At 40.4% G+C, this 18,540-nt stretch overlaps 1 protein-coding gene across 7 annotated transcripts in view; it reads left to right on the top strand.

The window, feature by feature from the left end:
• The window catches only part of HECW2 (HECT, C2 and WW domain containing E3 ubiquitin protein ligase 2), a 247,776-nt gene that overhangs the window by 126,998 nt on the left and 102,238 nt on the right, over positions 1-18,540 (top strand). For all 7 annotated transcript variants that reach the window (XR_006284811.1, XM_043525153.1, XM_043525152.1 and 4 more), the window contains one exon: positions 7,824-7,931. Coding sequence is in view for 6 of the 7 variants with exons in the window: in XM_043525153.1 (XP_043381088.1) it covers positions 7,824-7,931 (108 nt within the window). In the remaining variant the exon portion in view is untranslated. The remainder of the gene's footprint in view (positions 1-7,823; positions 7,932-18,540) is intronic.

The following is an 18,540-nucleotide window of genomic DNA, read 5'->3' as shown; positions in this document are numbered from 1 at the left end:
CCCTGGCCATGGCAGCCCTTGAGCTGGGGCTGGGAAGGAGAGAGGGTCTCTCCCCAACCACAGAGCTGAGGCTGGGAAGGAGAGCCGTCTCTCCCCGGCAGTTGCAGCCCCGGAGCTGAGGAAAGTCACCTCATTCTCTGGCCGCCACAGGCCTGCATTTCCCAAATTCCCCCCACCCCCTCTTCTCACCCCACTTCCCCCTCCCATCTTCACCCTGTTCCCCCCCCCCCCCCCCCCAAGGCAACCACCTCACCTTACACGTGCGTCTTCTCCAGGGTCCAGGCACCTAATTAGTGGAGCCACGCCTGCGCAGCTCCACTATTTAGGTGGGTGGCCCTTCATTCTCTTGTGTGCAGCCGTCCAGGCTCGCACCTTAGAGGGAACTATCCGCGGACCACCTGAATGGAGCTCGGACCACCTGAACGGTTTGAGAACCTCTGCTCTATGCTATAAGTCTTCATGCCTCGGATTTTTGTAAGTATAGGAGAAACCTAACCCCAACTGAGAATTCCACAGTTGAATGTAAAACGACTTCAGCGTACCCTGTTCTATCTTTCCTAGGCAATCAATCTATTTTTAACAAAGCAAGAATTATCAAGTAAGAGAGAGCCTTCTGTTTTGTAGTTATATGACATCGATCATTAATCTTCTCTCTCAATTTGTGACATGAAGCTGTGGATCTCTCTTGAGATATTTAGTTATGGATTTAACAAATATAGCAAATCTTTGATTGCCAGCCAATCAAAGAAGGGCCTTCTTTTTATTTTATTTTTTAGAAGATTATATTTCATCCATTGGATAATGTAGCTGTTGTTATGACTTTGTAAATGTGGGAAAAATCTCAGATGATTTTTTTATAGCTCTTTAGTATTTTTGCATGTTAAAACGATATTGAATAAAGTCAAACATGTTTTGACTGGATGCCTGTCATAATCTTTGCATAGAACAATGAGCTGCTCCATAATGGTATCTTGAAATCAAATTGTAAATTTAAAAAACACCTGATATGATTTTTGTTAATGAAATTTAAAAAACACAAACTTTGTTAAAAATTATTTTTCAAAAGTTTTCCTCTTACAGTTCTAAATCGTGTATGTCAAATCTTATCTGGTCCCCAGGATACATAGTTGTAGGGATTTCTGACCATACAGACTTGGGCTTGATTCAGCAAACAAAAGAGTGTTTAATTTTCGTCGTACCTGTGTGCTTGGAAGCAGCCCTACCGGCAAGGTCTTTCAGCTTGGATGGGGATGCAGGCAGAACTGCTGCTCTCTGCCATAGGAGAGCAGGTTTAAACTCTGTCTGGGGCTCAACGGAAATGCTACCAGTGCAGACTGCTGAGGGCCATGGGTAGAATCAGGTGGTCTCTGGAGACTTTTCTCTAGGGGAAAGAGAATTTTCTGTTTCATTTTTCTCCAGTCAAGCCCTGCAGATTCCCCCATTTTGCCTTGATATAGATCTCCCCATCCAGACCTTTCATTATGACCATCTAGCCTCAGGCCCATTCAAAGTACGCAAATACTACTACTTAATTAGCCAGGAAGACCACACTAAAGTGATGCATTTCTTCTGAAGGCTGAGGCCATCCTCTCTACAGCAATCCCAGTTTCTGTTGGCCCATTCAGCAAAACTGTGGCACCAAGGATTAAGGGTAATTCCAGGAATTCAGTCCGATAATGTCTCGTGTGTTCACTAGTGTTAGAATGCCTGGTGGCTAAACAAGGAATATATTTTCAGTGTTAACTGTGGAAACTGTTTATCCGAGGCAACAAAGTAAAGAGACAGCAATTAAAAGCTGAGACTGCATGATGAAGCTAGCACTATAGTAGCAAAATGAAACCAGAACTATAAGGGTAGCGCAGTTAGTCTGAAAAGTGACTTTGTAAAAATGGTACCTTCTTACTCAACAAGGCTGTTTGCTATACATTATCCCAGCTTATGTCTGTTGACAGCAGTGACACAAATTTGTTTTTACTCTAGGTATCCCTACAGAGTTAACAATGGCAAGGAAAAATGAGTTGGCTTCTATTCCTTTTTGCGCATTGTCAACAGGATTGTTCACTAAGGTCCAGTCTGTTACGCCTGTGTAAAACTGTGGGCAGTAGTAGTTTTGCACAGTTGTCACAGAAGACACAATTTGAGGACATTGGGTTACACAGCTGGATCTGGGAGCCTCATTTGTCTGAAGAACTTTTATTATTGATGATGAAGCATGAGAAGGAAAAAATTCATTTTGATTCTCAGATTCAAGGTTTCGTTTACAGGGCTAGTAGGTTTGTTTTGTTTGTTTTTTAATTTACTCATAAACTGAACAATTTGATCTGGAAGTAATTGAGACGTGGTTAACATGGAACCACTCGATACTATTTGAACAAGTCATTTTTTTTTTTTTTGGAGTAGATCAGCAGTTTGAAAGAACTTAACTGAATCCCACATCCACCAAATTGTATTATATCATTATGTAGTAATTGTTAATTTCTAGAGCTTGTTGTGTCTGATAGAACATTCTTAGGGTTTTTTCCCACCCAGGCAAAGAGATAACTACATACAGGAATTTGGGGATCTTGCATTGCTAGAGCGGAAATTTGACTTGGCAAATTACTGATGTATGAAGACTGTAGTTTATTGCATGTTGTGGTCACTGATTGTAGACAAATTGTTTGGCACAGATTCCAACTCAATCAGCCAGCTGAACAAATAGCAATAGGATTAACTGCCAAAAAAGGGTCTACAATTGCTTAAAATTGAAGTTGCCCATGGATGAATGCAGCAGTCCTGGCCTGTGGCTTCCAGTCCTTTTCAGGACTTTGACTGCAGTTCAACAGACCAAGGACCACAGAACTAGTTTCTGAGAATTTAGCTCAGAGTTTTAACTCTCTCTCTCTCTGTATGTGTGAGAGAGTGAGTCAGTCCATAGGTATATATATATTTTTTTTGTATATTAGTTTAGTTTTCATTTTTATTGGTGTGTAAGGAAAATATTTTTTTTGTTTAAATCCATGCACCGAAGTTTTAAATTATCTTCCCACTGATAATCATTCTTCCCGTTGAATGACATAACAAATAGCAGATAACCATATTTTTAAAAAAAAAACCAGCCCCTCCCCCGAACAAACAAATTTATAATTTGTGTGGAGTGAGCTGTCTCGCAAATCTGTCGTTTTTATTAATTTTCCCCACCTCTCTGTTATACTAGCAGTTGCAGCACCAAGGAGGACTACACTTGATTTAGAAGCATGGTTAGAAATGGCAGTGTTTCTTGCTGAAAGGGGAGAGAAGCAGGATGCTAACTACATAGGATATTGTTTTACATCCTGACTAAACAAATTGAAATGTTAGGAAAATCTGGAACCTTCTCAGCTACTCAATATTTCAGAGGCAGCTTGCACCTTCTGCAGCTTCTTCATTTAGGGCCTGCTCCAAAGCTGGTTGAAGTCAATGGAAAGACTCCCAATGACTATAGTGGGTGACACAAAGGCCCCTTGGCAAAGGGTCCCCTATTGTTTGCAAACAACTCTCATCTCAGACCTGACAAACTTGCAACATCAAACACACTGCTTACAGGGTATTTGTCCATAAAGGGTAACATGTAAGGTCTCTTTTGAAAGCTTGTCACTTATTATTGTTCCTAATCTATGCATGATGTGTGTTCAGGTAATATTTAAGGATTAGTGTAACTATATTGACATTTATGCCCTTCTGGCCTTAAGGTTAAAAGGTGTCACCCAGGGAGCGATATCAGGTGGCGATGGCTTACTTATGCATCAGGGAGTTGCCATCCCTCCCTGGTTAGCTGGTGAGGTCAGGAAAAGTACAATTGTCTACCATTGCCCCATCACAGAACAGTTAGTGGAAAGCCATCAAAGACAACTGCAAACAACTGAAACCACATGGAGGTTTGAAAAAAAAAAAAAAAGGAACATTTATAGCAGACAAAGGGAAGAGAGACTCTGGATCCATTCATTGAGGAGACAACTTATTAAGTGGGTATTTGGGGTATTTTTAATGAAAGGTTAGATCCTGGTTCATGTGAAGCCAACCAGCTTTGCAACAGACTGAACTTTGGGTGGGAACCTATTTTGTTCGATCGGAAAGGTAGCTATATATAAGTGCAGGCCCTGCTTCAAGTTTTATGATTTTGTTTTGTAACCATTTGTTTCCATCACTGTCTCTTGTTTCCAGTGGAATCTCTATTCTTTCTTAAACAAACCTTCTTTTGTTTCACTACAAGTGTGGTGTGTTATACAGGAGTGGTGGTTTAAAGTGAAACTGGTAAACTGGGGTACTCTTTTGGGAGCAGAGGATCTGGGATTTCGGTGAGTAGCCAGTGTCATGGGCTGGACATCACAGGGGAATGATTCAAGGGAACTTGGGAACTGGAGTGCACTTCTTGTTAACCTGAAAGGCAAAAGAAAGGGCTAGCATAGCCCAGAGCAGAGTGCTTGAGAGGCTGATGGTGTTAGGGAGCAAACACCCAGCCCTCGCAGGCAAGACTCCCTGATGCTGGAGGCAGGGGGTAACAAGATGACTCTCCGTCCTAGGTACCTCAAGAATCATCACAGTTGGCTTTGGATTGGGCCCTTAAAAAAGAACAAATGTTAAGCATTTTAGTTGTCGAGACGTTGTTGATAAAGTCACATTTTGTTGCTTAAAATATTTATTGCATTCTTCCATTACCTGAAGCAATACATTGTGTTTTCATGCTAATGTGTACAATATACTGAATGTCTTTCCTTGTGAATCTGATCTAAATAGAACACTCTCCAATTCAGTTCATACTTGAATTCAAGAAACAAGAGCACGTTACAGCAACTGGCTCTTGTCGGACAACTAGTTCCCTAGACATAATAATGAAAAGTTGAAATGATTCATGTTTCAGATAATTGAGCGAATATTCAGTGTAATAGATTGTCAAGGGATGTGACTGTTTCGGGTAAGTACAGTTCATGATGTAGCAAAACATGTATGTGAGGAGTGCTTTGCTACACTGTAGATCTTTGAAAAATTAAAATATGTGTCCAGTTGAATGGTGAGAGATGATGGAATGCCACAGCATTGAGCTGCATGTCATTGACGCTGAAAAAGTTGGTATAATAATAAAGAAGAAAACATTTACATGGTTTAGGCCCTGATCCTGTTTGTGCCTGATCTTATGCACTATGAATATGCCATTGAAGTTAATGTGTAAAGTTAAGCGTGTGGGTAAATCTATGCAGGATCACAGTCTGTAGACAGTTGATGTGACTGAGGAATAAGGAAACTGTTTCAGACTGATAAGGATGTTACCATGGTTGGGACTGGGAGTTAATAATAGTGGTCCAGAATGTCCTGACCCCTACATCCAAACATAGAGAGGACCATCTTCATAGAAATCTCCCCGACTCCTGTGTGGAAGTAGGGGTCACCTATCTCTATGGAGGTAGTGTCTGGGTGTGTTCAGGGAGGAGCAGGATGCCAGCAATTGCACACGGTCTTCCCTCCAGCCCCATGGGGATAATACTAATCAGACCTTGTCTAGATTATTTTTCCGCACAGGACCTCACCCGCTCCTGCCATCTCCAAGGGGCAGTTATGACTAGTGTGTGAGCAGAGCCATGCTGCCCTGAGGGAGCAGGGTACTCACCAGAGCAGTGTGGAGGCACGAGGGCTTCTGTGCAGATTACTTTGGCCTTTTGTGAATCTTTGGAGATCCTCCAGATTCATGGGCCGGCCTAGAACAATCAGGGAGGAACTCCATCAGATAGATGATCCTTGCAGAAATTCTTTCCCCATTTTTGGGCCAATAACTCTTTGCACATCCATAGTGTCTTGTATATGAGGATTTCAAAGCACAATGCTAACATAAATGAATTTTAGTCTTGCAACATGCCTTCAAAGTAAGGAAGCAGTCATCATCTTCCCATTTTATAGATAAGGAAACTGAGGCACAGAACAATGAAGTGATCTGCCCAACGTCACATAGGAAGTTTGTGGAACAGAGCCCAGGACTTCTGACACCCAATCTTGTACTTTAACTATATACAAACAAAATCAATAAATAAAATTCAAGTGCTTTAAATAATATCAGACTGCATTCATCTTTGAAAATAGCCATGAGATTTAAAAGCTTGTGTTTTGATTTTGAATGGAGATTATATGTTCTTCTAGGTAAACTAATTGTACAGCTAATTGTGGTACCATGATTCAGGAGAATACTGTGTACACACACAGAGCTGAATATTCAGTGTAGAGAATTCAGCTAAGCTGTATATATATTTGTGACATTGTAAATAATAAAACTGTATTTTTCTTCTTTTCTTTCTTAGATAGGGTACACATTTCTAGGAACATAGGGCTGAATTCTACAACCCTCATTCATGTGAGTGCTCTCATCAAGTCCAAAAGGACTACTTGCATGAATAAGGACTGCACATTAAAACCCAGAGGGGGCTACATTTTCAGTGAATACATTTTAGGAGTGTAGAAATGTACACTCATGCCCATGCAATTAAATAGAAATATTTTTTAAAATTAACATGGGTAAACAAGTGCAGTGAGAGAGAAGGCTCTGTGAGCCTAGTTATGTGCCTACCAAAGCATCTGAGCTCAATTAAACTTGTAAAATATCAGGGTGAACTTTTTGTATAAATAATTCCACATGGACTTACATCAGCTTGTCTGTTGGCAGTCAACTCCTGTTGTGCTCTCCTTTGCTCTCTGTGAACAGCTTCTCGGCCTGCATTCCTTTCATTCAAACAAGAGCCTGGGTACCTGAAAAGTAAGTTGTCACCTGGTGAAAATCTCTTTTTATTGATGCCAACACCAAAATGTTAATTAACTTAAGAGTAACATTTTCCTTGCCCAATCCTTCTTTACTTCTTCACAGATACCATGCATTCTATTAAGTGCCTGATCCTGTACCTTGCTGAGAGCATCCTAGAGGTTTTGAACACCGTGAACGCCTACTGGAGTCAGCTAAGAACTGAGAGTGCTGAGCTGCCTAACAGCAGTTGCTTGGCATCTTGCAGGACAAGACCTTAGGAGCATTAAACCTCCTCCTTTCTTCTCTAGGGGATATACTTTATTAAAGAAACAATATATTAAAAAAATTGATGTACCTGAACCACTATATTGCTGCTCTGTCCATCGGGTTTCACTATATTGCAGCTGGGGAATGCTGGATTGTCACATGACTGAGCGAGGGGGACAGCTCTGATGAGAATGTACAATGTGGCACCTCTAAGATGAAAAACAGAATGGTGTTTTCAGTTGCAACATGCTGCTTGTTCCCATTAGCCTAGATATTGAAAGTAACACTAAGTAAAGTCTTTGGAATTTAATACTTTGCCTTTGCAGGTTACCTTTAACAAGATGCCATACATTTACTATATTTATATGTCTGTCTGCTCTCTTTGCACAAATGGATATAAATACCAGCAGTGGAGTGAAAGGCCATTTATCATTGACCGTTTCATTTTAATGCCCATCAGTCTGGACAAGAAACCACCACAAACAAGCATTCTATTTAGTGTAAGATCCAAGATTAATGGTCTTTTGGTTTACTCTCACCCTTCCCCCCCCCCCCCCCCCAAAAAAAAAAAAAAAACAACAAAAAAACCAACAACCAAACCTGCAGATTATAAAGAAAAGGGGTTATTTACCCAAAGAACTGTAGATTATTAAATGTGAAAGAACGTTAAGGCCTCTCTATCTTGTTGCTAGTCATTTCCTGGCTACTATCACCTGACCTATAACTGGGTTACATGCTGGGCAGAATCCACTGATGTTAGTGGCTAATATTAGTTACCATTTTACAGAAAGGGGTTTTCTTTTTGCTGTTGCAGATGAGAATTCTCCTGCCAATTTCTGGGATTCCAAGAACCGCGGAGTGACGGGCACGCAAAAAGGACAAATCATATGGCGAATTGAACCTGGCCCCTATTTTATGGAACGTAAGTACCTATGTGTGTAATACAGGGTGGGCATGGACATGGAAACCAGCAGTCCCTAAGGGTTGTTAGTTGCTATGACTTTTTTATCAAAGTCTGCTAAACAAAGCAGCTTATGGTTAGTGATATTTCCATGTCTGACAGCATTGTGAAATCACCTCTGTTAGCTGTTTTTACAAAGAGCCATGCTTTGGAAGGGAAAACTGAACAGACCCTTGAGTGTGTTTAGGGTATTGTCACATGTAGGCTGCTTTTTAGCACCCTTGCAGTGCCAGCCATGGCACTATAGGTATGCCCTTCCTTAGTCTAGAAGTTGTGGCGGCTAGGGATGTAAAATACGAAACGGTTAACCAGTAAGCATTAGTCTTACCGGATAACTGACCCTAACCTTCATCCCCAGGACCGGATGGCCTCAGCCCCTCACCATTTAATTGGTTAACCAATTAAATGACATAATTTTAAACTTTTTAAACGGATATTTACATCCCTAGTGGCCTGCTGGAGCAGGGTGGCCCTTGCCATCAACTCTGCGTCAGTGTCTAAAAACAGTCAAATAGAATAACAAATTCAGAGTTTGGCTGTCTGTGCTTTTACAGAAAAACACCTCAAAGGCAAGCACTTAGTCCTACTTAAGGCCCTGACCTGGTCCTGGGACTTGGGGCTAGCACTGGAGAGCTCCTCCTCTGTTCCAGTCTCACCCAGTTCTGCCTCTGAGACTGAGAAGAAGCCTCCTGAACTGACCTGCTGGCTTCTGATTGGTCACTGTCTCCTCCTGGCCCTTCTAGGTCTGTGGAGACTAAGTCTTGTTGGTAGCCTGGCCTGAGCAGGGGCGTGTCATGGCAGCATCTCCTCCAGCTGGGGGCAGAGAAGAACTGATAGACCCCCTCACAGTTATGTATAGAGGGAGTAAGGGTATATATCCTTGGGCCATTGGAGCACCCTTTGGGCGTGTTCTAAGACCTGAAGCTGAAGAAAGTTGTGCATTTTTACTCCAGGAATGTTCTTCCACTCTGAGAACTAGTTTATAGTAGCAAAAAAGATACTTCTATATGTAGCAGCATACATATGCCTGGCCCTTTAGATAAAAGTTGTAAGGAGATGGAAGTCCCTGCCCCCAATAAATTGTTAATCTCTATCTGCCATCATTATTCTCTTTGCTTTGTCCAACTAAGTAAATCAGCAAGAGTTAGTGAGTGGAGCTAAAATCTCATGGGTACAAAGAGAGGGTATGGCTGGTAGGGTGTTTTGACCCCAGACCTTTAAAATTTGTTCCCTGTTCCCTCTCTGTAATAGCTAGAGTATGATAGCCTGGTGCAAAACTCACCTTTTACTCCCTTCCTGTCAGGAAACAAGTGTTGGATAGGGCTGGGTAGTGGTTGCGTGGGGAGGATGATTGTTATATCTATATTGTTGCTATAGGATTTTATTTGATTTGATTGGGGTAATTGACAAATCTGGTTGTTAATGTGCTTTTAAATGATTTTCAAGGGTGTCCTGAGCAGCGGATGGGAGCTTTTATTGTAGAGTAGTAAAACTCCAAATGTGTAAATAATGAACTATATGCATGTTATGTTTGGAATAAATACATATAATTTTGGGGATCTTTTAAAAAAATTGACTTAAGTAAAAGGTTAGAGCTGCTTTAAAATTTTCAGTTATTTTTTTTAAATGAAACTTTTTCTGGAAATTTTCTATTTCAATCATTCATTTTCTGTTTTTTTATTTTTTTTTAATCAAAAAACTGAATATTTGCAGGAGGAATTTTAGGGAGAAAAAGAAACTTTTTTCCACCACTTTCTGCAAAAACAAAAAAAGGATTTTTTGACCAGCTTTATTAAAAATAGTAATGAGACCTTGAGTAGCTGACTCCAAAAAGGAGTTTAACTATGAAGAGCTAGATGAAAGGAGCAAGCTGTAAGGAGAGATTTGAAGGAGAAGAGTGAGGTTACTTTGAGGATGGTGAGAGGGAGCTTTTCCAAGTATAGGGAGCAACATTAGGAAAAAGGCAGAGTTGTGTGGGAGAAGTATCATTTCCCTCCTATTTAAACTAAAAATTAATATCCCCCCACCTCCCAATTATTGATTTCTTGATACTTTAATTTCCTCCTGCTGTCCTCCATATGCCCCGATGTTCTTTTTACAGCAGTAGTTTGAGGCCTGCTTTCTCTTGTGGATGTTAAAACAGCAGAGGTGCACATGAAAAGCAGCTTTAAGTCACCTGATTTCTCTATGTCTCAGGAGTCCCCACCACCATTCCCCAGCTCAGCTGCTTTGGTTTGATTTTTATTTAAAAATCTGAATTGGGAGCTCCCAATTTAATGGATTAAGTTAAGTAAAACTTAAAAGGCTGCCAGCCACCTCTGAAACACTGAATACAGTGGTAGCTTCTCTTTGAAGTTAAACTCTTTGAGAGGTACTGGCAGCCAAAATTCAAATTACACAGTTGTGCCCCTTCCTAATTCAGTCATCAATCTTCATAAGCAACTGGGCTGCTGTGAAGTGTTACTTTTCACATGAAAAGGAGCTGTTTTACCTTCTGTAATTTTAATCAACTGGGAGAAATCCATGCGATAATCCTGGAATGATGTGGATGAACTTGTTAGAAATTCTAATCTGTCTGGCATCAAAGGTGCAAAGACAATTCTGTCATAGAAGAGATGAGGAAAGCTTCAAGGGCTGCTTTGCAACCCAATTTGCCTGAAAGTAACAAATGTTGCTTGGGGGTGGGGGGGGAGGCAGCATAGCTCAGTGGTTTGAGCATTGGCCTGATAAACCCAGGGTTGTGAGTTCAATCCTTGAGGGGGCCATTTAGGTATTTGGGGCAAAAATTGGGGATTGGTCCTGCTTTGAGCAGGGGGTTGGACTAGATGATCTCCTGAGGTCCCTTCCAATCCTGATATTCTATGATTCTATGGTATTTAAAAAAAAAAAGAGAGAGAGAGAAATTATGCCTGTCTGTTATTTTACCTCATTTTACATTGGGATGCTGTTAACTGTTTGTAGGTCTTGGTGCAAATTACCCAGCAAGGGTCTGTGCATTTCATAACATGGTTCTGAAAGTACAATAGAACATTATAGAAACATAATAAAAAGTCCTAATAGAATAAAAACAAAATTAATTAGAGAATTCATTAAAATAAAATAAGTGTGTGGGGTGGAGGGGAGGTATAGGATAAGAAGCTAATAAACACTGGGGGCTGGGGAAACATCGAATTGTTTTGGCAATATTTTAGATGTGGACTAAGATGGATGTCTGGGGAATGCCACACATTTAGGCCCATCACAGAAAATGTACAATTGCCTGCTGACTTGAGGTGCAATGTATGGATCTGTAAATGGCCGGTTTTGTGCAGATATAACATACCATCAAGATCAGAGTCAAGGTGGATATTTCAAATATACTTGGGTTCCAGGGGTAGGGCTTTAAAAACCAGCAATGTTAGCTTAAAATCAGCTAGCCACTTCACAGGCAGCCAACATAAAGAATGCAAGCCAGGTATAATGTGATCACTGTTGTTTTTGGCATTTAACAATTATGCCACTGTATTATGAACAAGGTACAAGCAATCGAAAAGCCCACATGACAACCTGCAAGAGGGAAAGTCAATCTAATATTGTGTTCGTTAGCACAGGGTATTGCTATTGTAGTGTCCCAGGATAAATATGCCACTAGTAGTATGTGTTTCCATTCAGGGCTTGACCACAAGTGACACCCAAACCTAACTTCCTACAGTAGGGAGTCAGCATGAACGATATGTCATGTAGGTGACAGCTGTCCTTCTGCAAGACTTGTTTTCTTCCAGGGTTGAAGTTAATTGGCAGATGGATGCATTGGACCTAATATTTTCCAAACACGCCTCCAGAGCAGTGGCCATCAAGCTAAAGCTATGTAGTTGGGTTTCATCAGTGTGCCAGTAATACCTACCCTGCATTTAGAAACGAACTCGATGTATCTGAAACTATGGGTCATAGTTTAGATCCTTGCGGTTTGCGATATTTAAATCTCTTAGTGATTACACACAATTGTCCATCAGCACCATATGACTGCTCTTCTCTTGGAATGACTGGAACAACTAAAAGACAGTTCCAGGCACAGCAATGCCCTCTATTTGCTGAAACTACAATCCATGGTCAGTGTGTCAAATGCTACTGAGAGCCCAGCATGAACAAAATGACTAGTTGACCGCAATCCAAACCCTGCAGCAGACTTATTCGTGACCCTGACAAGCACAGGCTAAATGCCAAAGGCTGGTACTCAAATGGGAGTTATTGGTATTCCAATGCACCTAAAGTTGAGTAGCCGCTGCTTTCTCAGTTCTCTTTCTCAAATGGTGTAGGTATGAGACTTGGTGGTAAGTGACAAGTACTCAAGTATGAAGAGAAGGTTTCTTATCTAAAGATAGCCAGCATACTCACTAAGAGAGGTGCTGATAATACCTGTTAATGATACTACAGCCACACCGTGTGCTAAATAATCAAGATGGTCTACAAGGAATCTGGAATGACCAATTCCATCACGTTCGCTTTTATCAGTGGGAGTTGGGTAGATTGGGCCAAAGGCTCCTTCTACTATCCCCAAAGCTTACATCCTTTTCAGAGAGGCATTTTACATTTTATGCCCTGAAAAAGCTGCTTAACTTTATGTGAGTAGTCCCAGTCAAGTCAATTGGATTGGTCATATGTTTAAAGTCAGGCACATGGTTTGGTACCCATTAAGGCCCTAATTTAGGGTATCTTCAATCCATTTAGGTTAGTTCCTCCATTCATTCATTCTCCCATCATATAACCTCCCCTTACGGAACCATCTTCCATTCACGCCATTGCCAAACACGTAACAAACACAAAGGAAGAACTCTTCTTTTCCTCCCCTCAACTCAAACAAACCACAAAAGCAGACACAAAATGTGGCAGGGGAAATTCTTTATTGTGAAAATGGTGAGTTTCATTCACTCCCCCAAATACACTCCTCCACGAAGAATCAACAAAACAAAGATGATCAAGGAGAACTCACTATCCTGATGCAAAAATCAACAAAGCAGCCAGAAAAGACACTCTTCTAAACAAATGCTCTAACTAGTAATCAAAACAAAGACCAATAATAATATTAATTGTGCACACACCAACTTGCTCCAAAAATATCCACAACCAGTATGGATGGGAGCGAGCAGGGAATGAAAAGGAAGGGTGAAATGAAGCACCTGCCGAGTACAGTGTCCTGCTCACCTCACAAATAGCTGGTGCCCTTAGGCTGTCCTCTCCAGACAAAGGGGCTGACTTTATACTGCAGCGCCAGCCATAACAGAGGCAGGTGTTCCTTTCTTCCGGTCCCTAGGCAAAGGGCAAAAGTGTCATGTTAGCATGAAATGTAACACTCTGTAGCTGTAGAAATTCAACAAAGCAAAATTGAGCTGTGATATCACTGAGATTTTAAAAACAGAAATATTTCGTTACTCATGTCATGTAAAACAAGTTAATGGGAGCTGCCTGTTTTCGGGGGAGGGAGGTATGGTGAGGGGCTAAAAGTTGTGATTCACTAGTCATCTCAGTTAAGCTGCTGTATTCATTCAAGAAAGATTGTTTAAATGCAGAATAATGACATATGCTCCATGAAGGGATTATCTCTCTGCTCTCAGTGAAATAAAAAGACCAGTTCAGTGAGTACTCCTCTGAGTTGGTGGCAATATCGTGCAGGTACGGTACAGTGTAATGTATTCAAATCATTCTGAGATGCTTTGGAATGTTACTGAAGGTTCTGAGTGTCCACTCTGGGGATCGTGCCATTAGGTTGTTCTGGGTTCTGCTCAAACCAGGTCCTTCAGTCCCCAGCCCAGCAGAGTCTGGCATTGTTGCAGATGTAACAGAACTTGGCGAAGGGCTTCTGTTTCCACACCAGGGAGCTGATTTATAATGGTAGTCTGCTCTACATCAATGTTGTGACTCAGGAAAAGCAGTGATCTTGTGAACAGTGTGAAATGAGCCTGATGATGCCCTACTGGAGGGCAGGAATGTTCAGTGGAAGGGATATGGAGTGAAATGGCATAAAAAATGCACCCCTAACCTCCCTTTCTGAAAGCATGGGATTAGAGACCCAGGTCCTACATTGCTGCAGTTCCTAAATCCTGTTTTCTTCCCATAGAAGGATAGGGTTAGTTCATGGAGTAATGGGGCAGGGAGTTGGAAGTTCAGGGAGACCAACCCAGACGAGATGGTAGCTACCATCTTGTTTATGGTTTTCTTTACTGATGAACAGATTTGCAAGCATTAACGGACAGTGAAGTATATCTTTCAGCTGCCATGGGGAGTCTTGAAACCTAGAATTAATGAAACCTAGAATCATTTTCAGGGATGCCAAAAATTTCTGTTGTCAAAACCGTGAGCGTTCAGTCCTAAAGCAGCTTTTCAGCTTCAGATACTAGGGAAATAAAGTCTCCAGGCAGGTAGGGAACTGGATATACCATGAAACTATTTCAGGGCCTGACTTTTACCATCTGCTACACTATCAGTTAAAATGGACAGCAGCAGAGAGGCAGTCAGTCTCGTCTGGTGTTTTTTCTTATCATTTTTATTTTTAAAACCTGTCTACTTTGTACACTGGGGAACAGCCAGAATATCTCCAACCCTTATCTTTGTCATTCTAGGGATCCTAAATATTTCTGAAATATACTGCCAAATACACAAGTGACATTCCATATCCACATAAAGAGGATAGAATAGAACGAAATGCCAGAGTAAGACATTAGGAGACCCAGTTTGCCGCAAAAGTTGCTGCTGCTCTGATTTTTCTTTGTTTGTAATGCTCTCTTACCATTACATCTGATTATCTCACAACTGCTAATATATTTTTCCTCATAACATCCTGTAGGGTAGGGTTCTGCTATTATTCCCATTTTACAGATGGGGAACTGAGGCACATTGAGACTAAGTGACTTGCCCAGGGTCACACAAGATGTCTGTGGCAGAGCAAGGAACTGACCCATGTGTCCCAGGCTACTGCCCAAACCACTCGACCAGCCTTCTTTTCTGTGTTCATAAAATTGTTCTGCAGACTCTCTCCATATGACTTTTGTGACAAAATTAATTTTTGCACCTATAATGTAGAACTGACTAGAGCATCTACAAATGTCATCAAAACCACCTGGTGATTTATTAACAATTCTCTCTGAATATGAAATTATTGTAGCAAGAGTATAAGAAAGATGATTAGAAATGTCTTTCTCTCAGAGAGAGAAAGCGCTTTACTTTTACCTCCCAAGAAAGAGCAGAAAAAGCAAGGTCAGTCTAGGGGTTCACAAACCAGTGGGCTAGTAAATAGACATTTCCACTGATAGTGTTTGCATCTCACTTCTCCATCATTTTGTATGAAAGAGGCTACAAAATAAGTCTAGTCCTGTGAACACTTGCCACTGGGCATACTGCTTACTCCATTGTCTTCAGCTTTATACAATAGACAAAGGCTATTGAAGTCAATGGGATTAATCTCAGAAGTAAACACTTGGTGGATTGGGGCTCTAAAGTAATAATGTACTATACTGTCTGTAATCTCAGTCCGGTGAATGTTAACATAAAAATTTCTCTCCAAGAAAAATCCTACATAAAGTAGTACTTTAGCTTTAATGTCATATTTTTATTTCGATAAATATTATAGAAATGTATTATAATAAATTTCTATAAATATATTGATTTGCATATATTTGTTGTGCTGATACTACAGATTTAAATCTTGAACACTAACACATGGTAGCTGCTGTTGGGATTTTTTCTGATACTCCAAGTCTTGTCACATCAATCACCTCTGGGATATTTATGGGTAAATTACTACTGTCACTGCAGTACAACATTCTAGCTCAACATCTGTGCATATAGACCATTTATATTTTGTACTGATAGGAATCTCAGTTTGGGGCCTGAACGGAGTGTGAGATAGGTTCAATGAATGTAATAATGCATATATGTATGGTTCATTTGTATACTGTCTGCATCATGCTGGTGTACTGATGTTACAATCAGAGTTGATATATAAGGTGTCTATATGCAAGCTCTGTTTTCAACTAATTATAACTTTGGCAAAAATAGTTCTTTGAGATCGAAACTTGCTGTACTTGGGGTCAGTAAAGCTCATTTTCCAATCATCTCCCTTTCAGTTTGATTTAAAAACATTTTTTGGCTTATTTTCACTTAGTGAGAGGTAGAATTTGAAAAACTTTTGTGACCATTCCTTCCACTCAGAGCTTTTTTTTTTTTAATTTGTTTTAAAAGCTGAACTCAGCATACCACAAATCCTTGAGGATTAATGCTAAGGCTAGTTGGCAGGGATGGGGGGGAAGGCATTGTTAGGAGATATAAGAATGCAAAGTTCAGTGTTTTCATAAAGTTACATCAATGAGAAGAAGTTTTGACCAAGAATATTTGTTGCAAGATGACTATCAAATATTCATCACTTGTACGCATTTTAATTTTAATATTCCTATTTTTTTCTCATTTAACCCCCTAAATTCTAAGGGCCTGACTCTTGTTTGCATACCTTACTTTACAAGAAATTAATGGGACTATTTGTGGGGGGAGGGATAGCTCAGTGGTTTGAGCATTGGCCTGCTAAACCTACAGTTGTGAATTCAATCCCTGGGGGGGCCATTTAGGGATCTGGGGCAAACATTGGGGATTGGTCCTGCTTTGAGCAAGGGGTTGGAGTAGATGGCCTCCTGAGGTCCCTTCCAACCCTGATAGTCTATGAACTCAAAATGAGTAAGGGTGACAGAATCAAGACCAGAGAAAATACAAGATAAATATCTTAATATTTCTCAATCCCATCAGGGTCCCCTCAGAATTAGGAAGTTTAGAGTATGTTGGAAATAATTAAGCAGCAGAATTCTGAATTAGCTTTGATTAATGAAGAGAATGACATGGCACCTCCAGAACCCTGGAATGCTGTTCTGCTATTATGCAATCTATGTCCTTTAATTGTTCCATCTGGGGACTGTTTATCTCATTTCTGCATGATTGTTGTCCCCAAACTATTTATAAACTGTTTCTAGCAGCGTTCAGTATTCTGCTGAAGATGGTTTGGGATTCCTTAGAAATTTTCTTGTTACATTTTTTTTTTGTTTTGTTTTTAAATCTGTTGCCTTTAACCACTATTTTTGAAAGTGTCAGAATCAACCTAGGTTTCAAAGTAGCAGCTGTGTTAGTCTGTATTCACAAAAAGAAAAGGAGTACTTGTGGCACCTTAGAGACTAACCAATTTATTTGAGCATAAGCTTTCGTGAGCTACAGCTCACTTCATTGGATGCATCCGATGAAGTGAGCTGTAGCTCACAAAAGCTTATGCTCAAATAAATTGATTAGTCTCTAAGGTGCCACAAGTACTCCTTTTCTTTTTGAGAATCAACCTAAACTTTTATCATCTTTTGTTTCATTTACACAACATATGGCAAATCTCCATAATCTCACTAAGACAAAACAGACAATAGGACTACTTGTGCTGAAAATCAAGCATGTACATAAGTGCTTTGCTGAACTGTAGCTTAATATGCAATGTAGATGATTGTGTATAGTAATATTTTGCACTTAGTCTATCCAAGGATCTTTACAAGCCCCATTTTATGTATATGATAAAGGAGGCACAGATCCATGGATGTATGTGGAACAGGGATTCAACCTTAAGCTCCCTGGGTAAATATATTTGGCCTTCACTCAGAACAGTAATATGAACCCTTGTAAGCCATGAGTGGGCATTCAGTAAGGATTGTGGAATAATCAAGTCATTTGCATGTGAAATCTATTATATCTGCTTAAAGCTAATAACATAATGGTGTAGAGGCCAGAGAGAAAGAGCTGGTAGGGGAAGACAGTAGAGGGAAACAGATGAGAGAAATATAGGGGAAGAGGGTGGAGGAGAAAACCAAGGAGCATCAAAAATATCTTTGTTCTTGATATCAGTAGATCTAAGGCTGGCCCCATCAGTTAGAAACTTTTCTTTCTCTGACCAGTTTAATTTCAACATGAGTTCTCTCAACTTTCCAGCTGGTGAGACTATCTGTTTTATCATAAGTGCTGTGCATTCATGTTGGGGACACATTGACCAGTGTTGTCTTTTAGTCCCTTCCTAAGGAATGATGCTGAATCTCCAGGACCCGCTGGTAGTGGTTGAGACACATTTGATATTGTCTCGTAGGATCTCGGGACCCAACTACTTGATAAGAGGCCAGGAGGAATGGCATAGCTGACTGGTCCATCATGGCTGCCATCATGGTCCATCATGTGAAGCCATAGTTGACTGGTCCATCATGGCTGCCATAGCTTTGGAGAGTTAGGACCACAGACTGGACCTTATTGAGCTAAATCCTGATGACATCAAACTAGTGACTTGATCCTTGTGTTCTAAAAGGAAGTATTTCCATGATGAGTTTATATTTTTGGTGCTTGGGTGTGGATGGGAGACTATCTTCAAGCGAAATTTTGTTAATAGCTGGGATATCAAAGCTCAAACTCCTGGAAAAAATGTATAGTAATACGTCTTATGATTAAAGTACAAATATTTATTTTATAAATGTTTTTAAATTGTTAAGTTGTGGGCTTCTGTTTAGAACTATCTAATCAGTTGTAAAGGGACAAA

This window comes from Chelonia mydas, chromosome 11, assembly GCF_015237465.2.
Source record: "Chelonia mydas isolate rCheMyd1 chromosome 11, rCheMyd1.pri.v2, whole genome shotgun sequence".
Lineage (NCBI taxonomy): Eukaryota > Metazoa > Chordata > Testudines > Cheloniidae > Chelonia > Chelonia mydas.
Note: the sequence above shows the minus strand (reverse complement) of the source record. Positions and strands in the feature narration are given on the sequence as shown.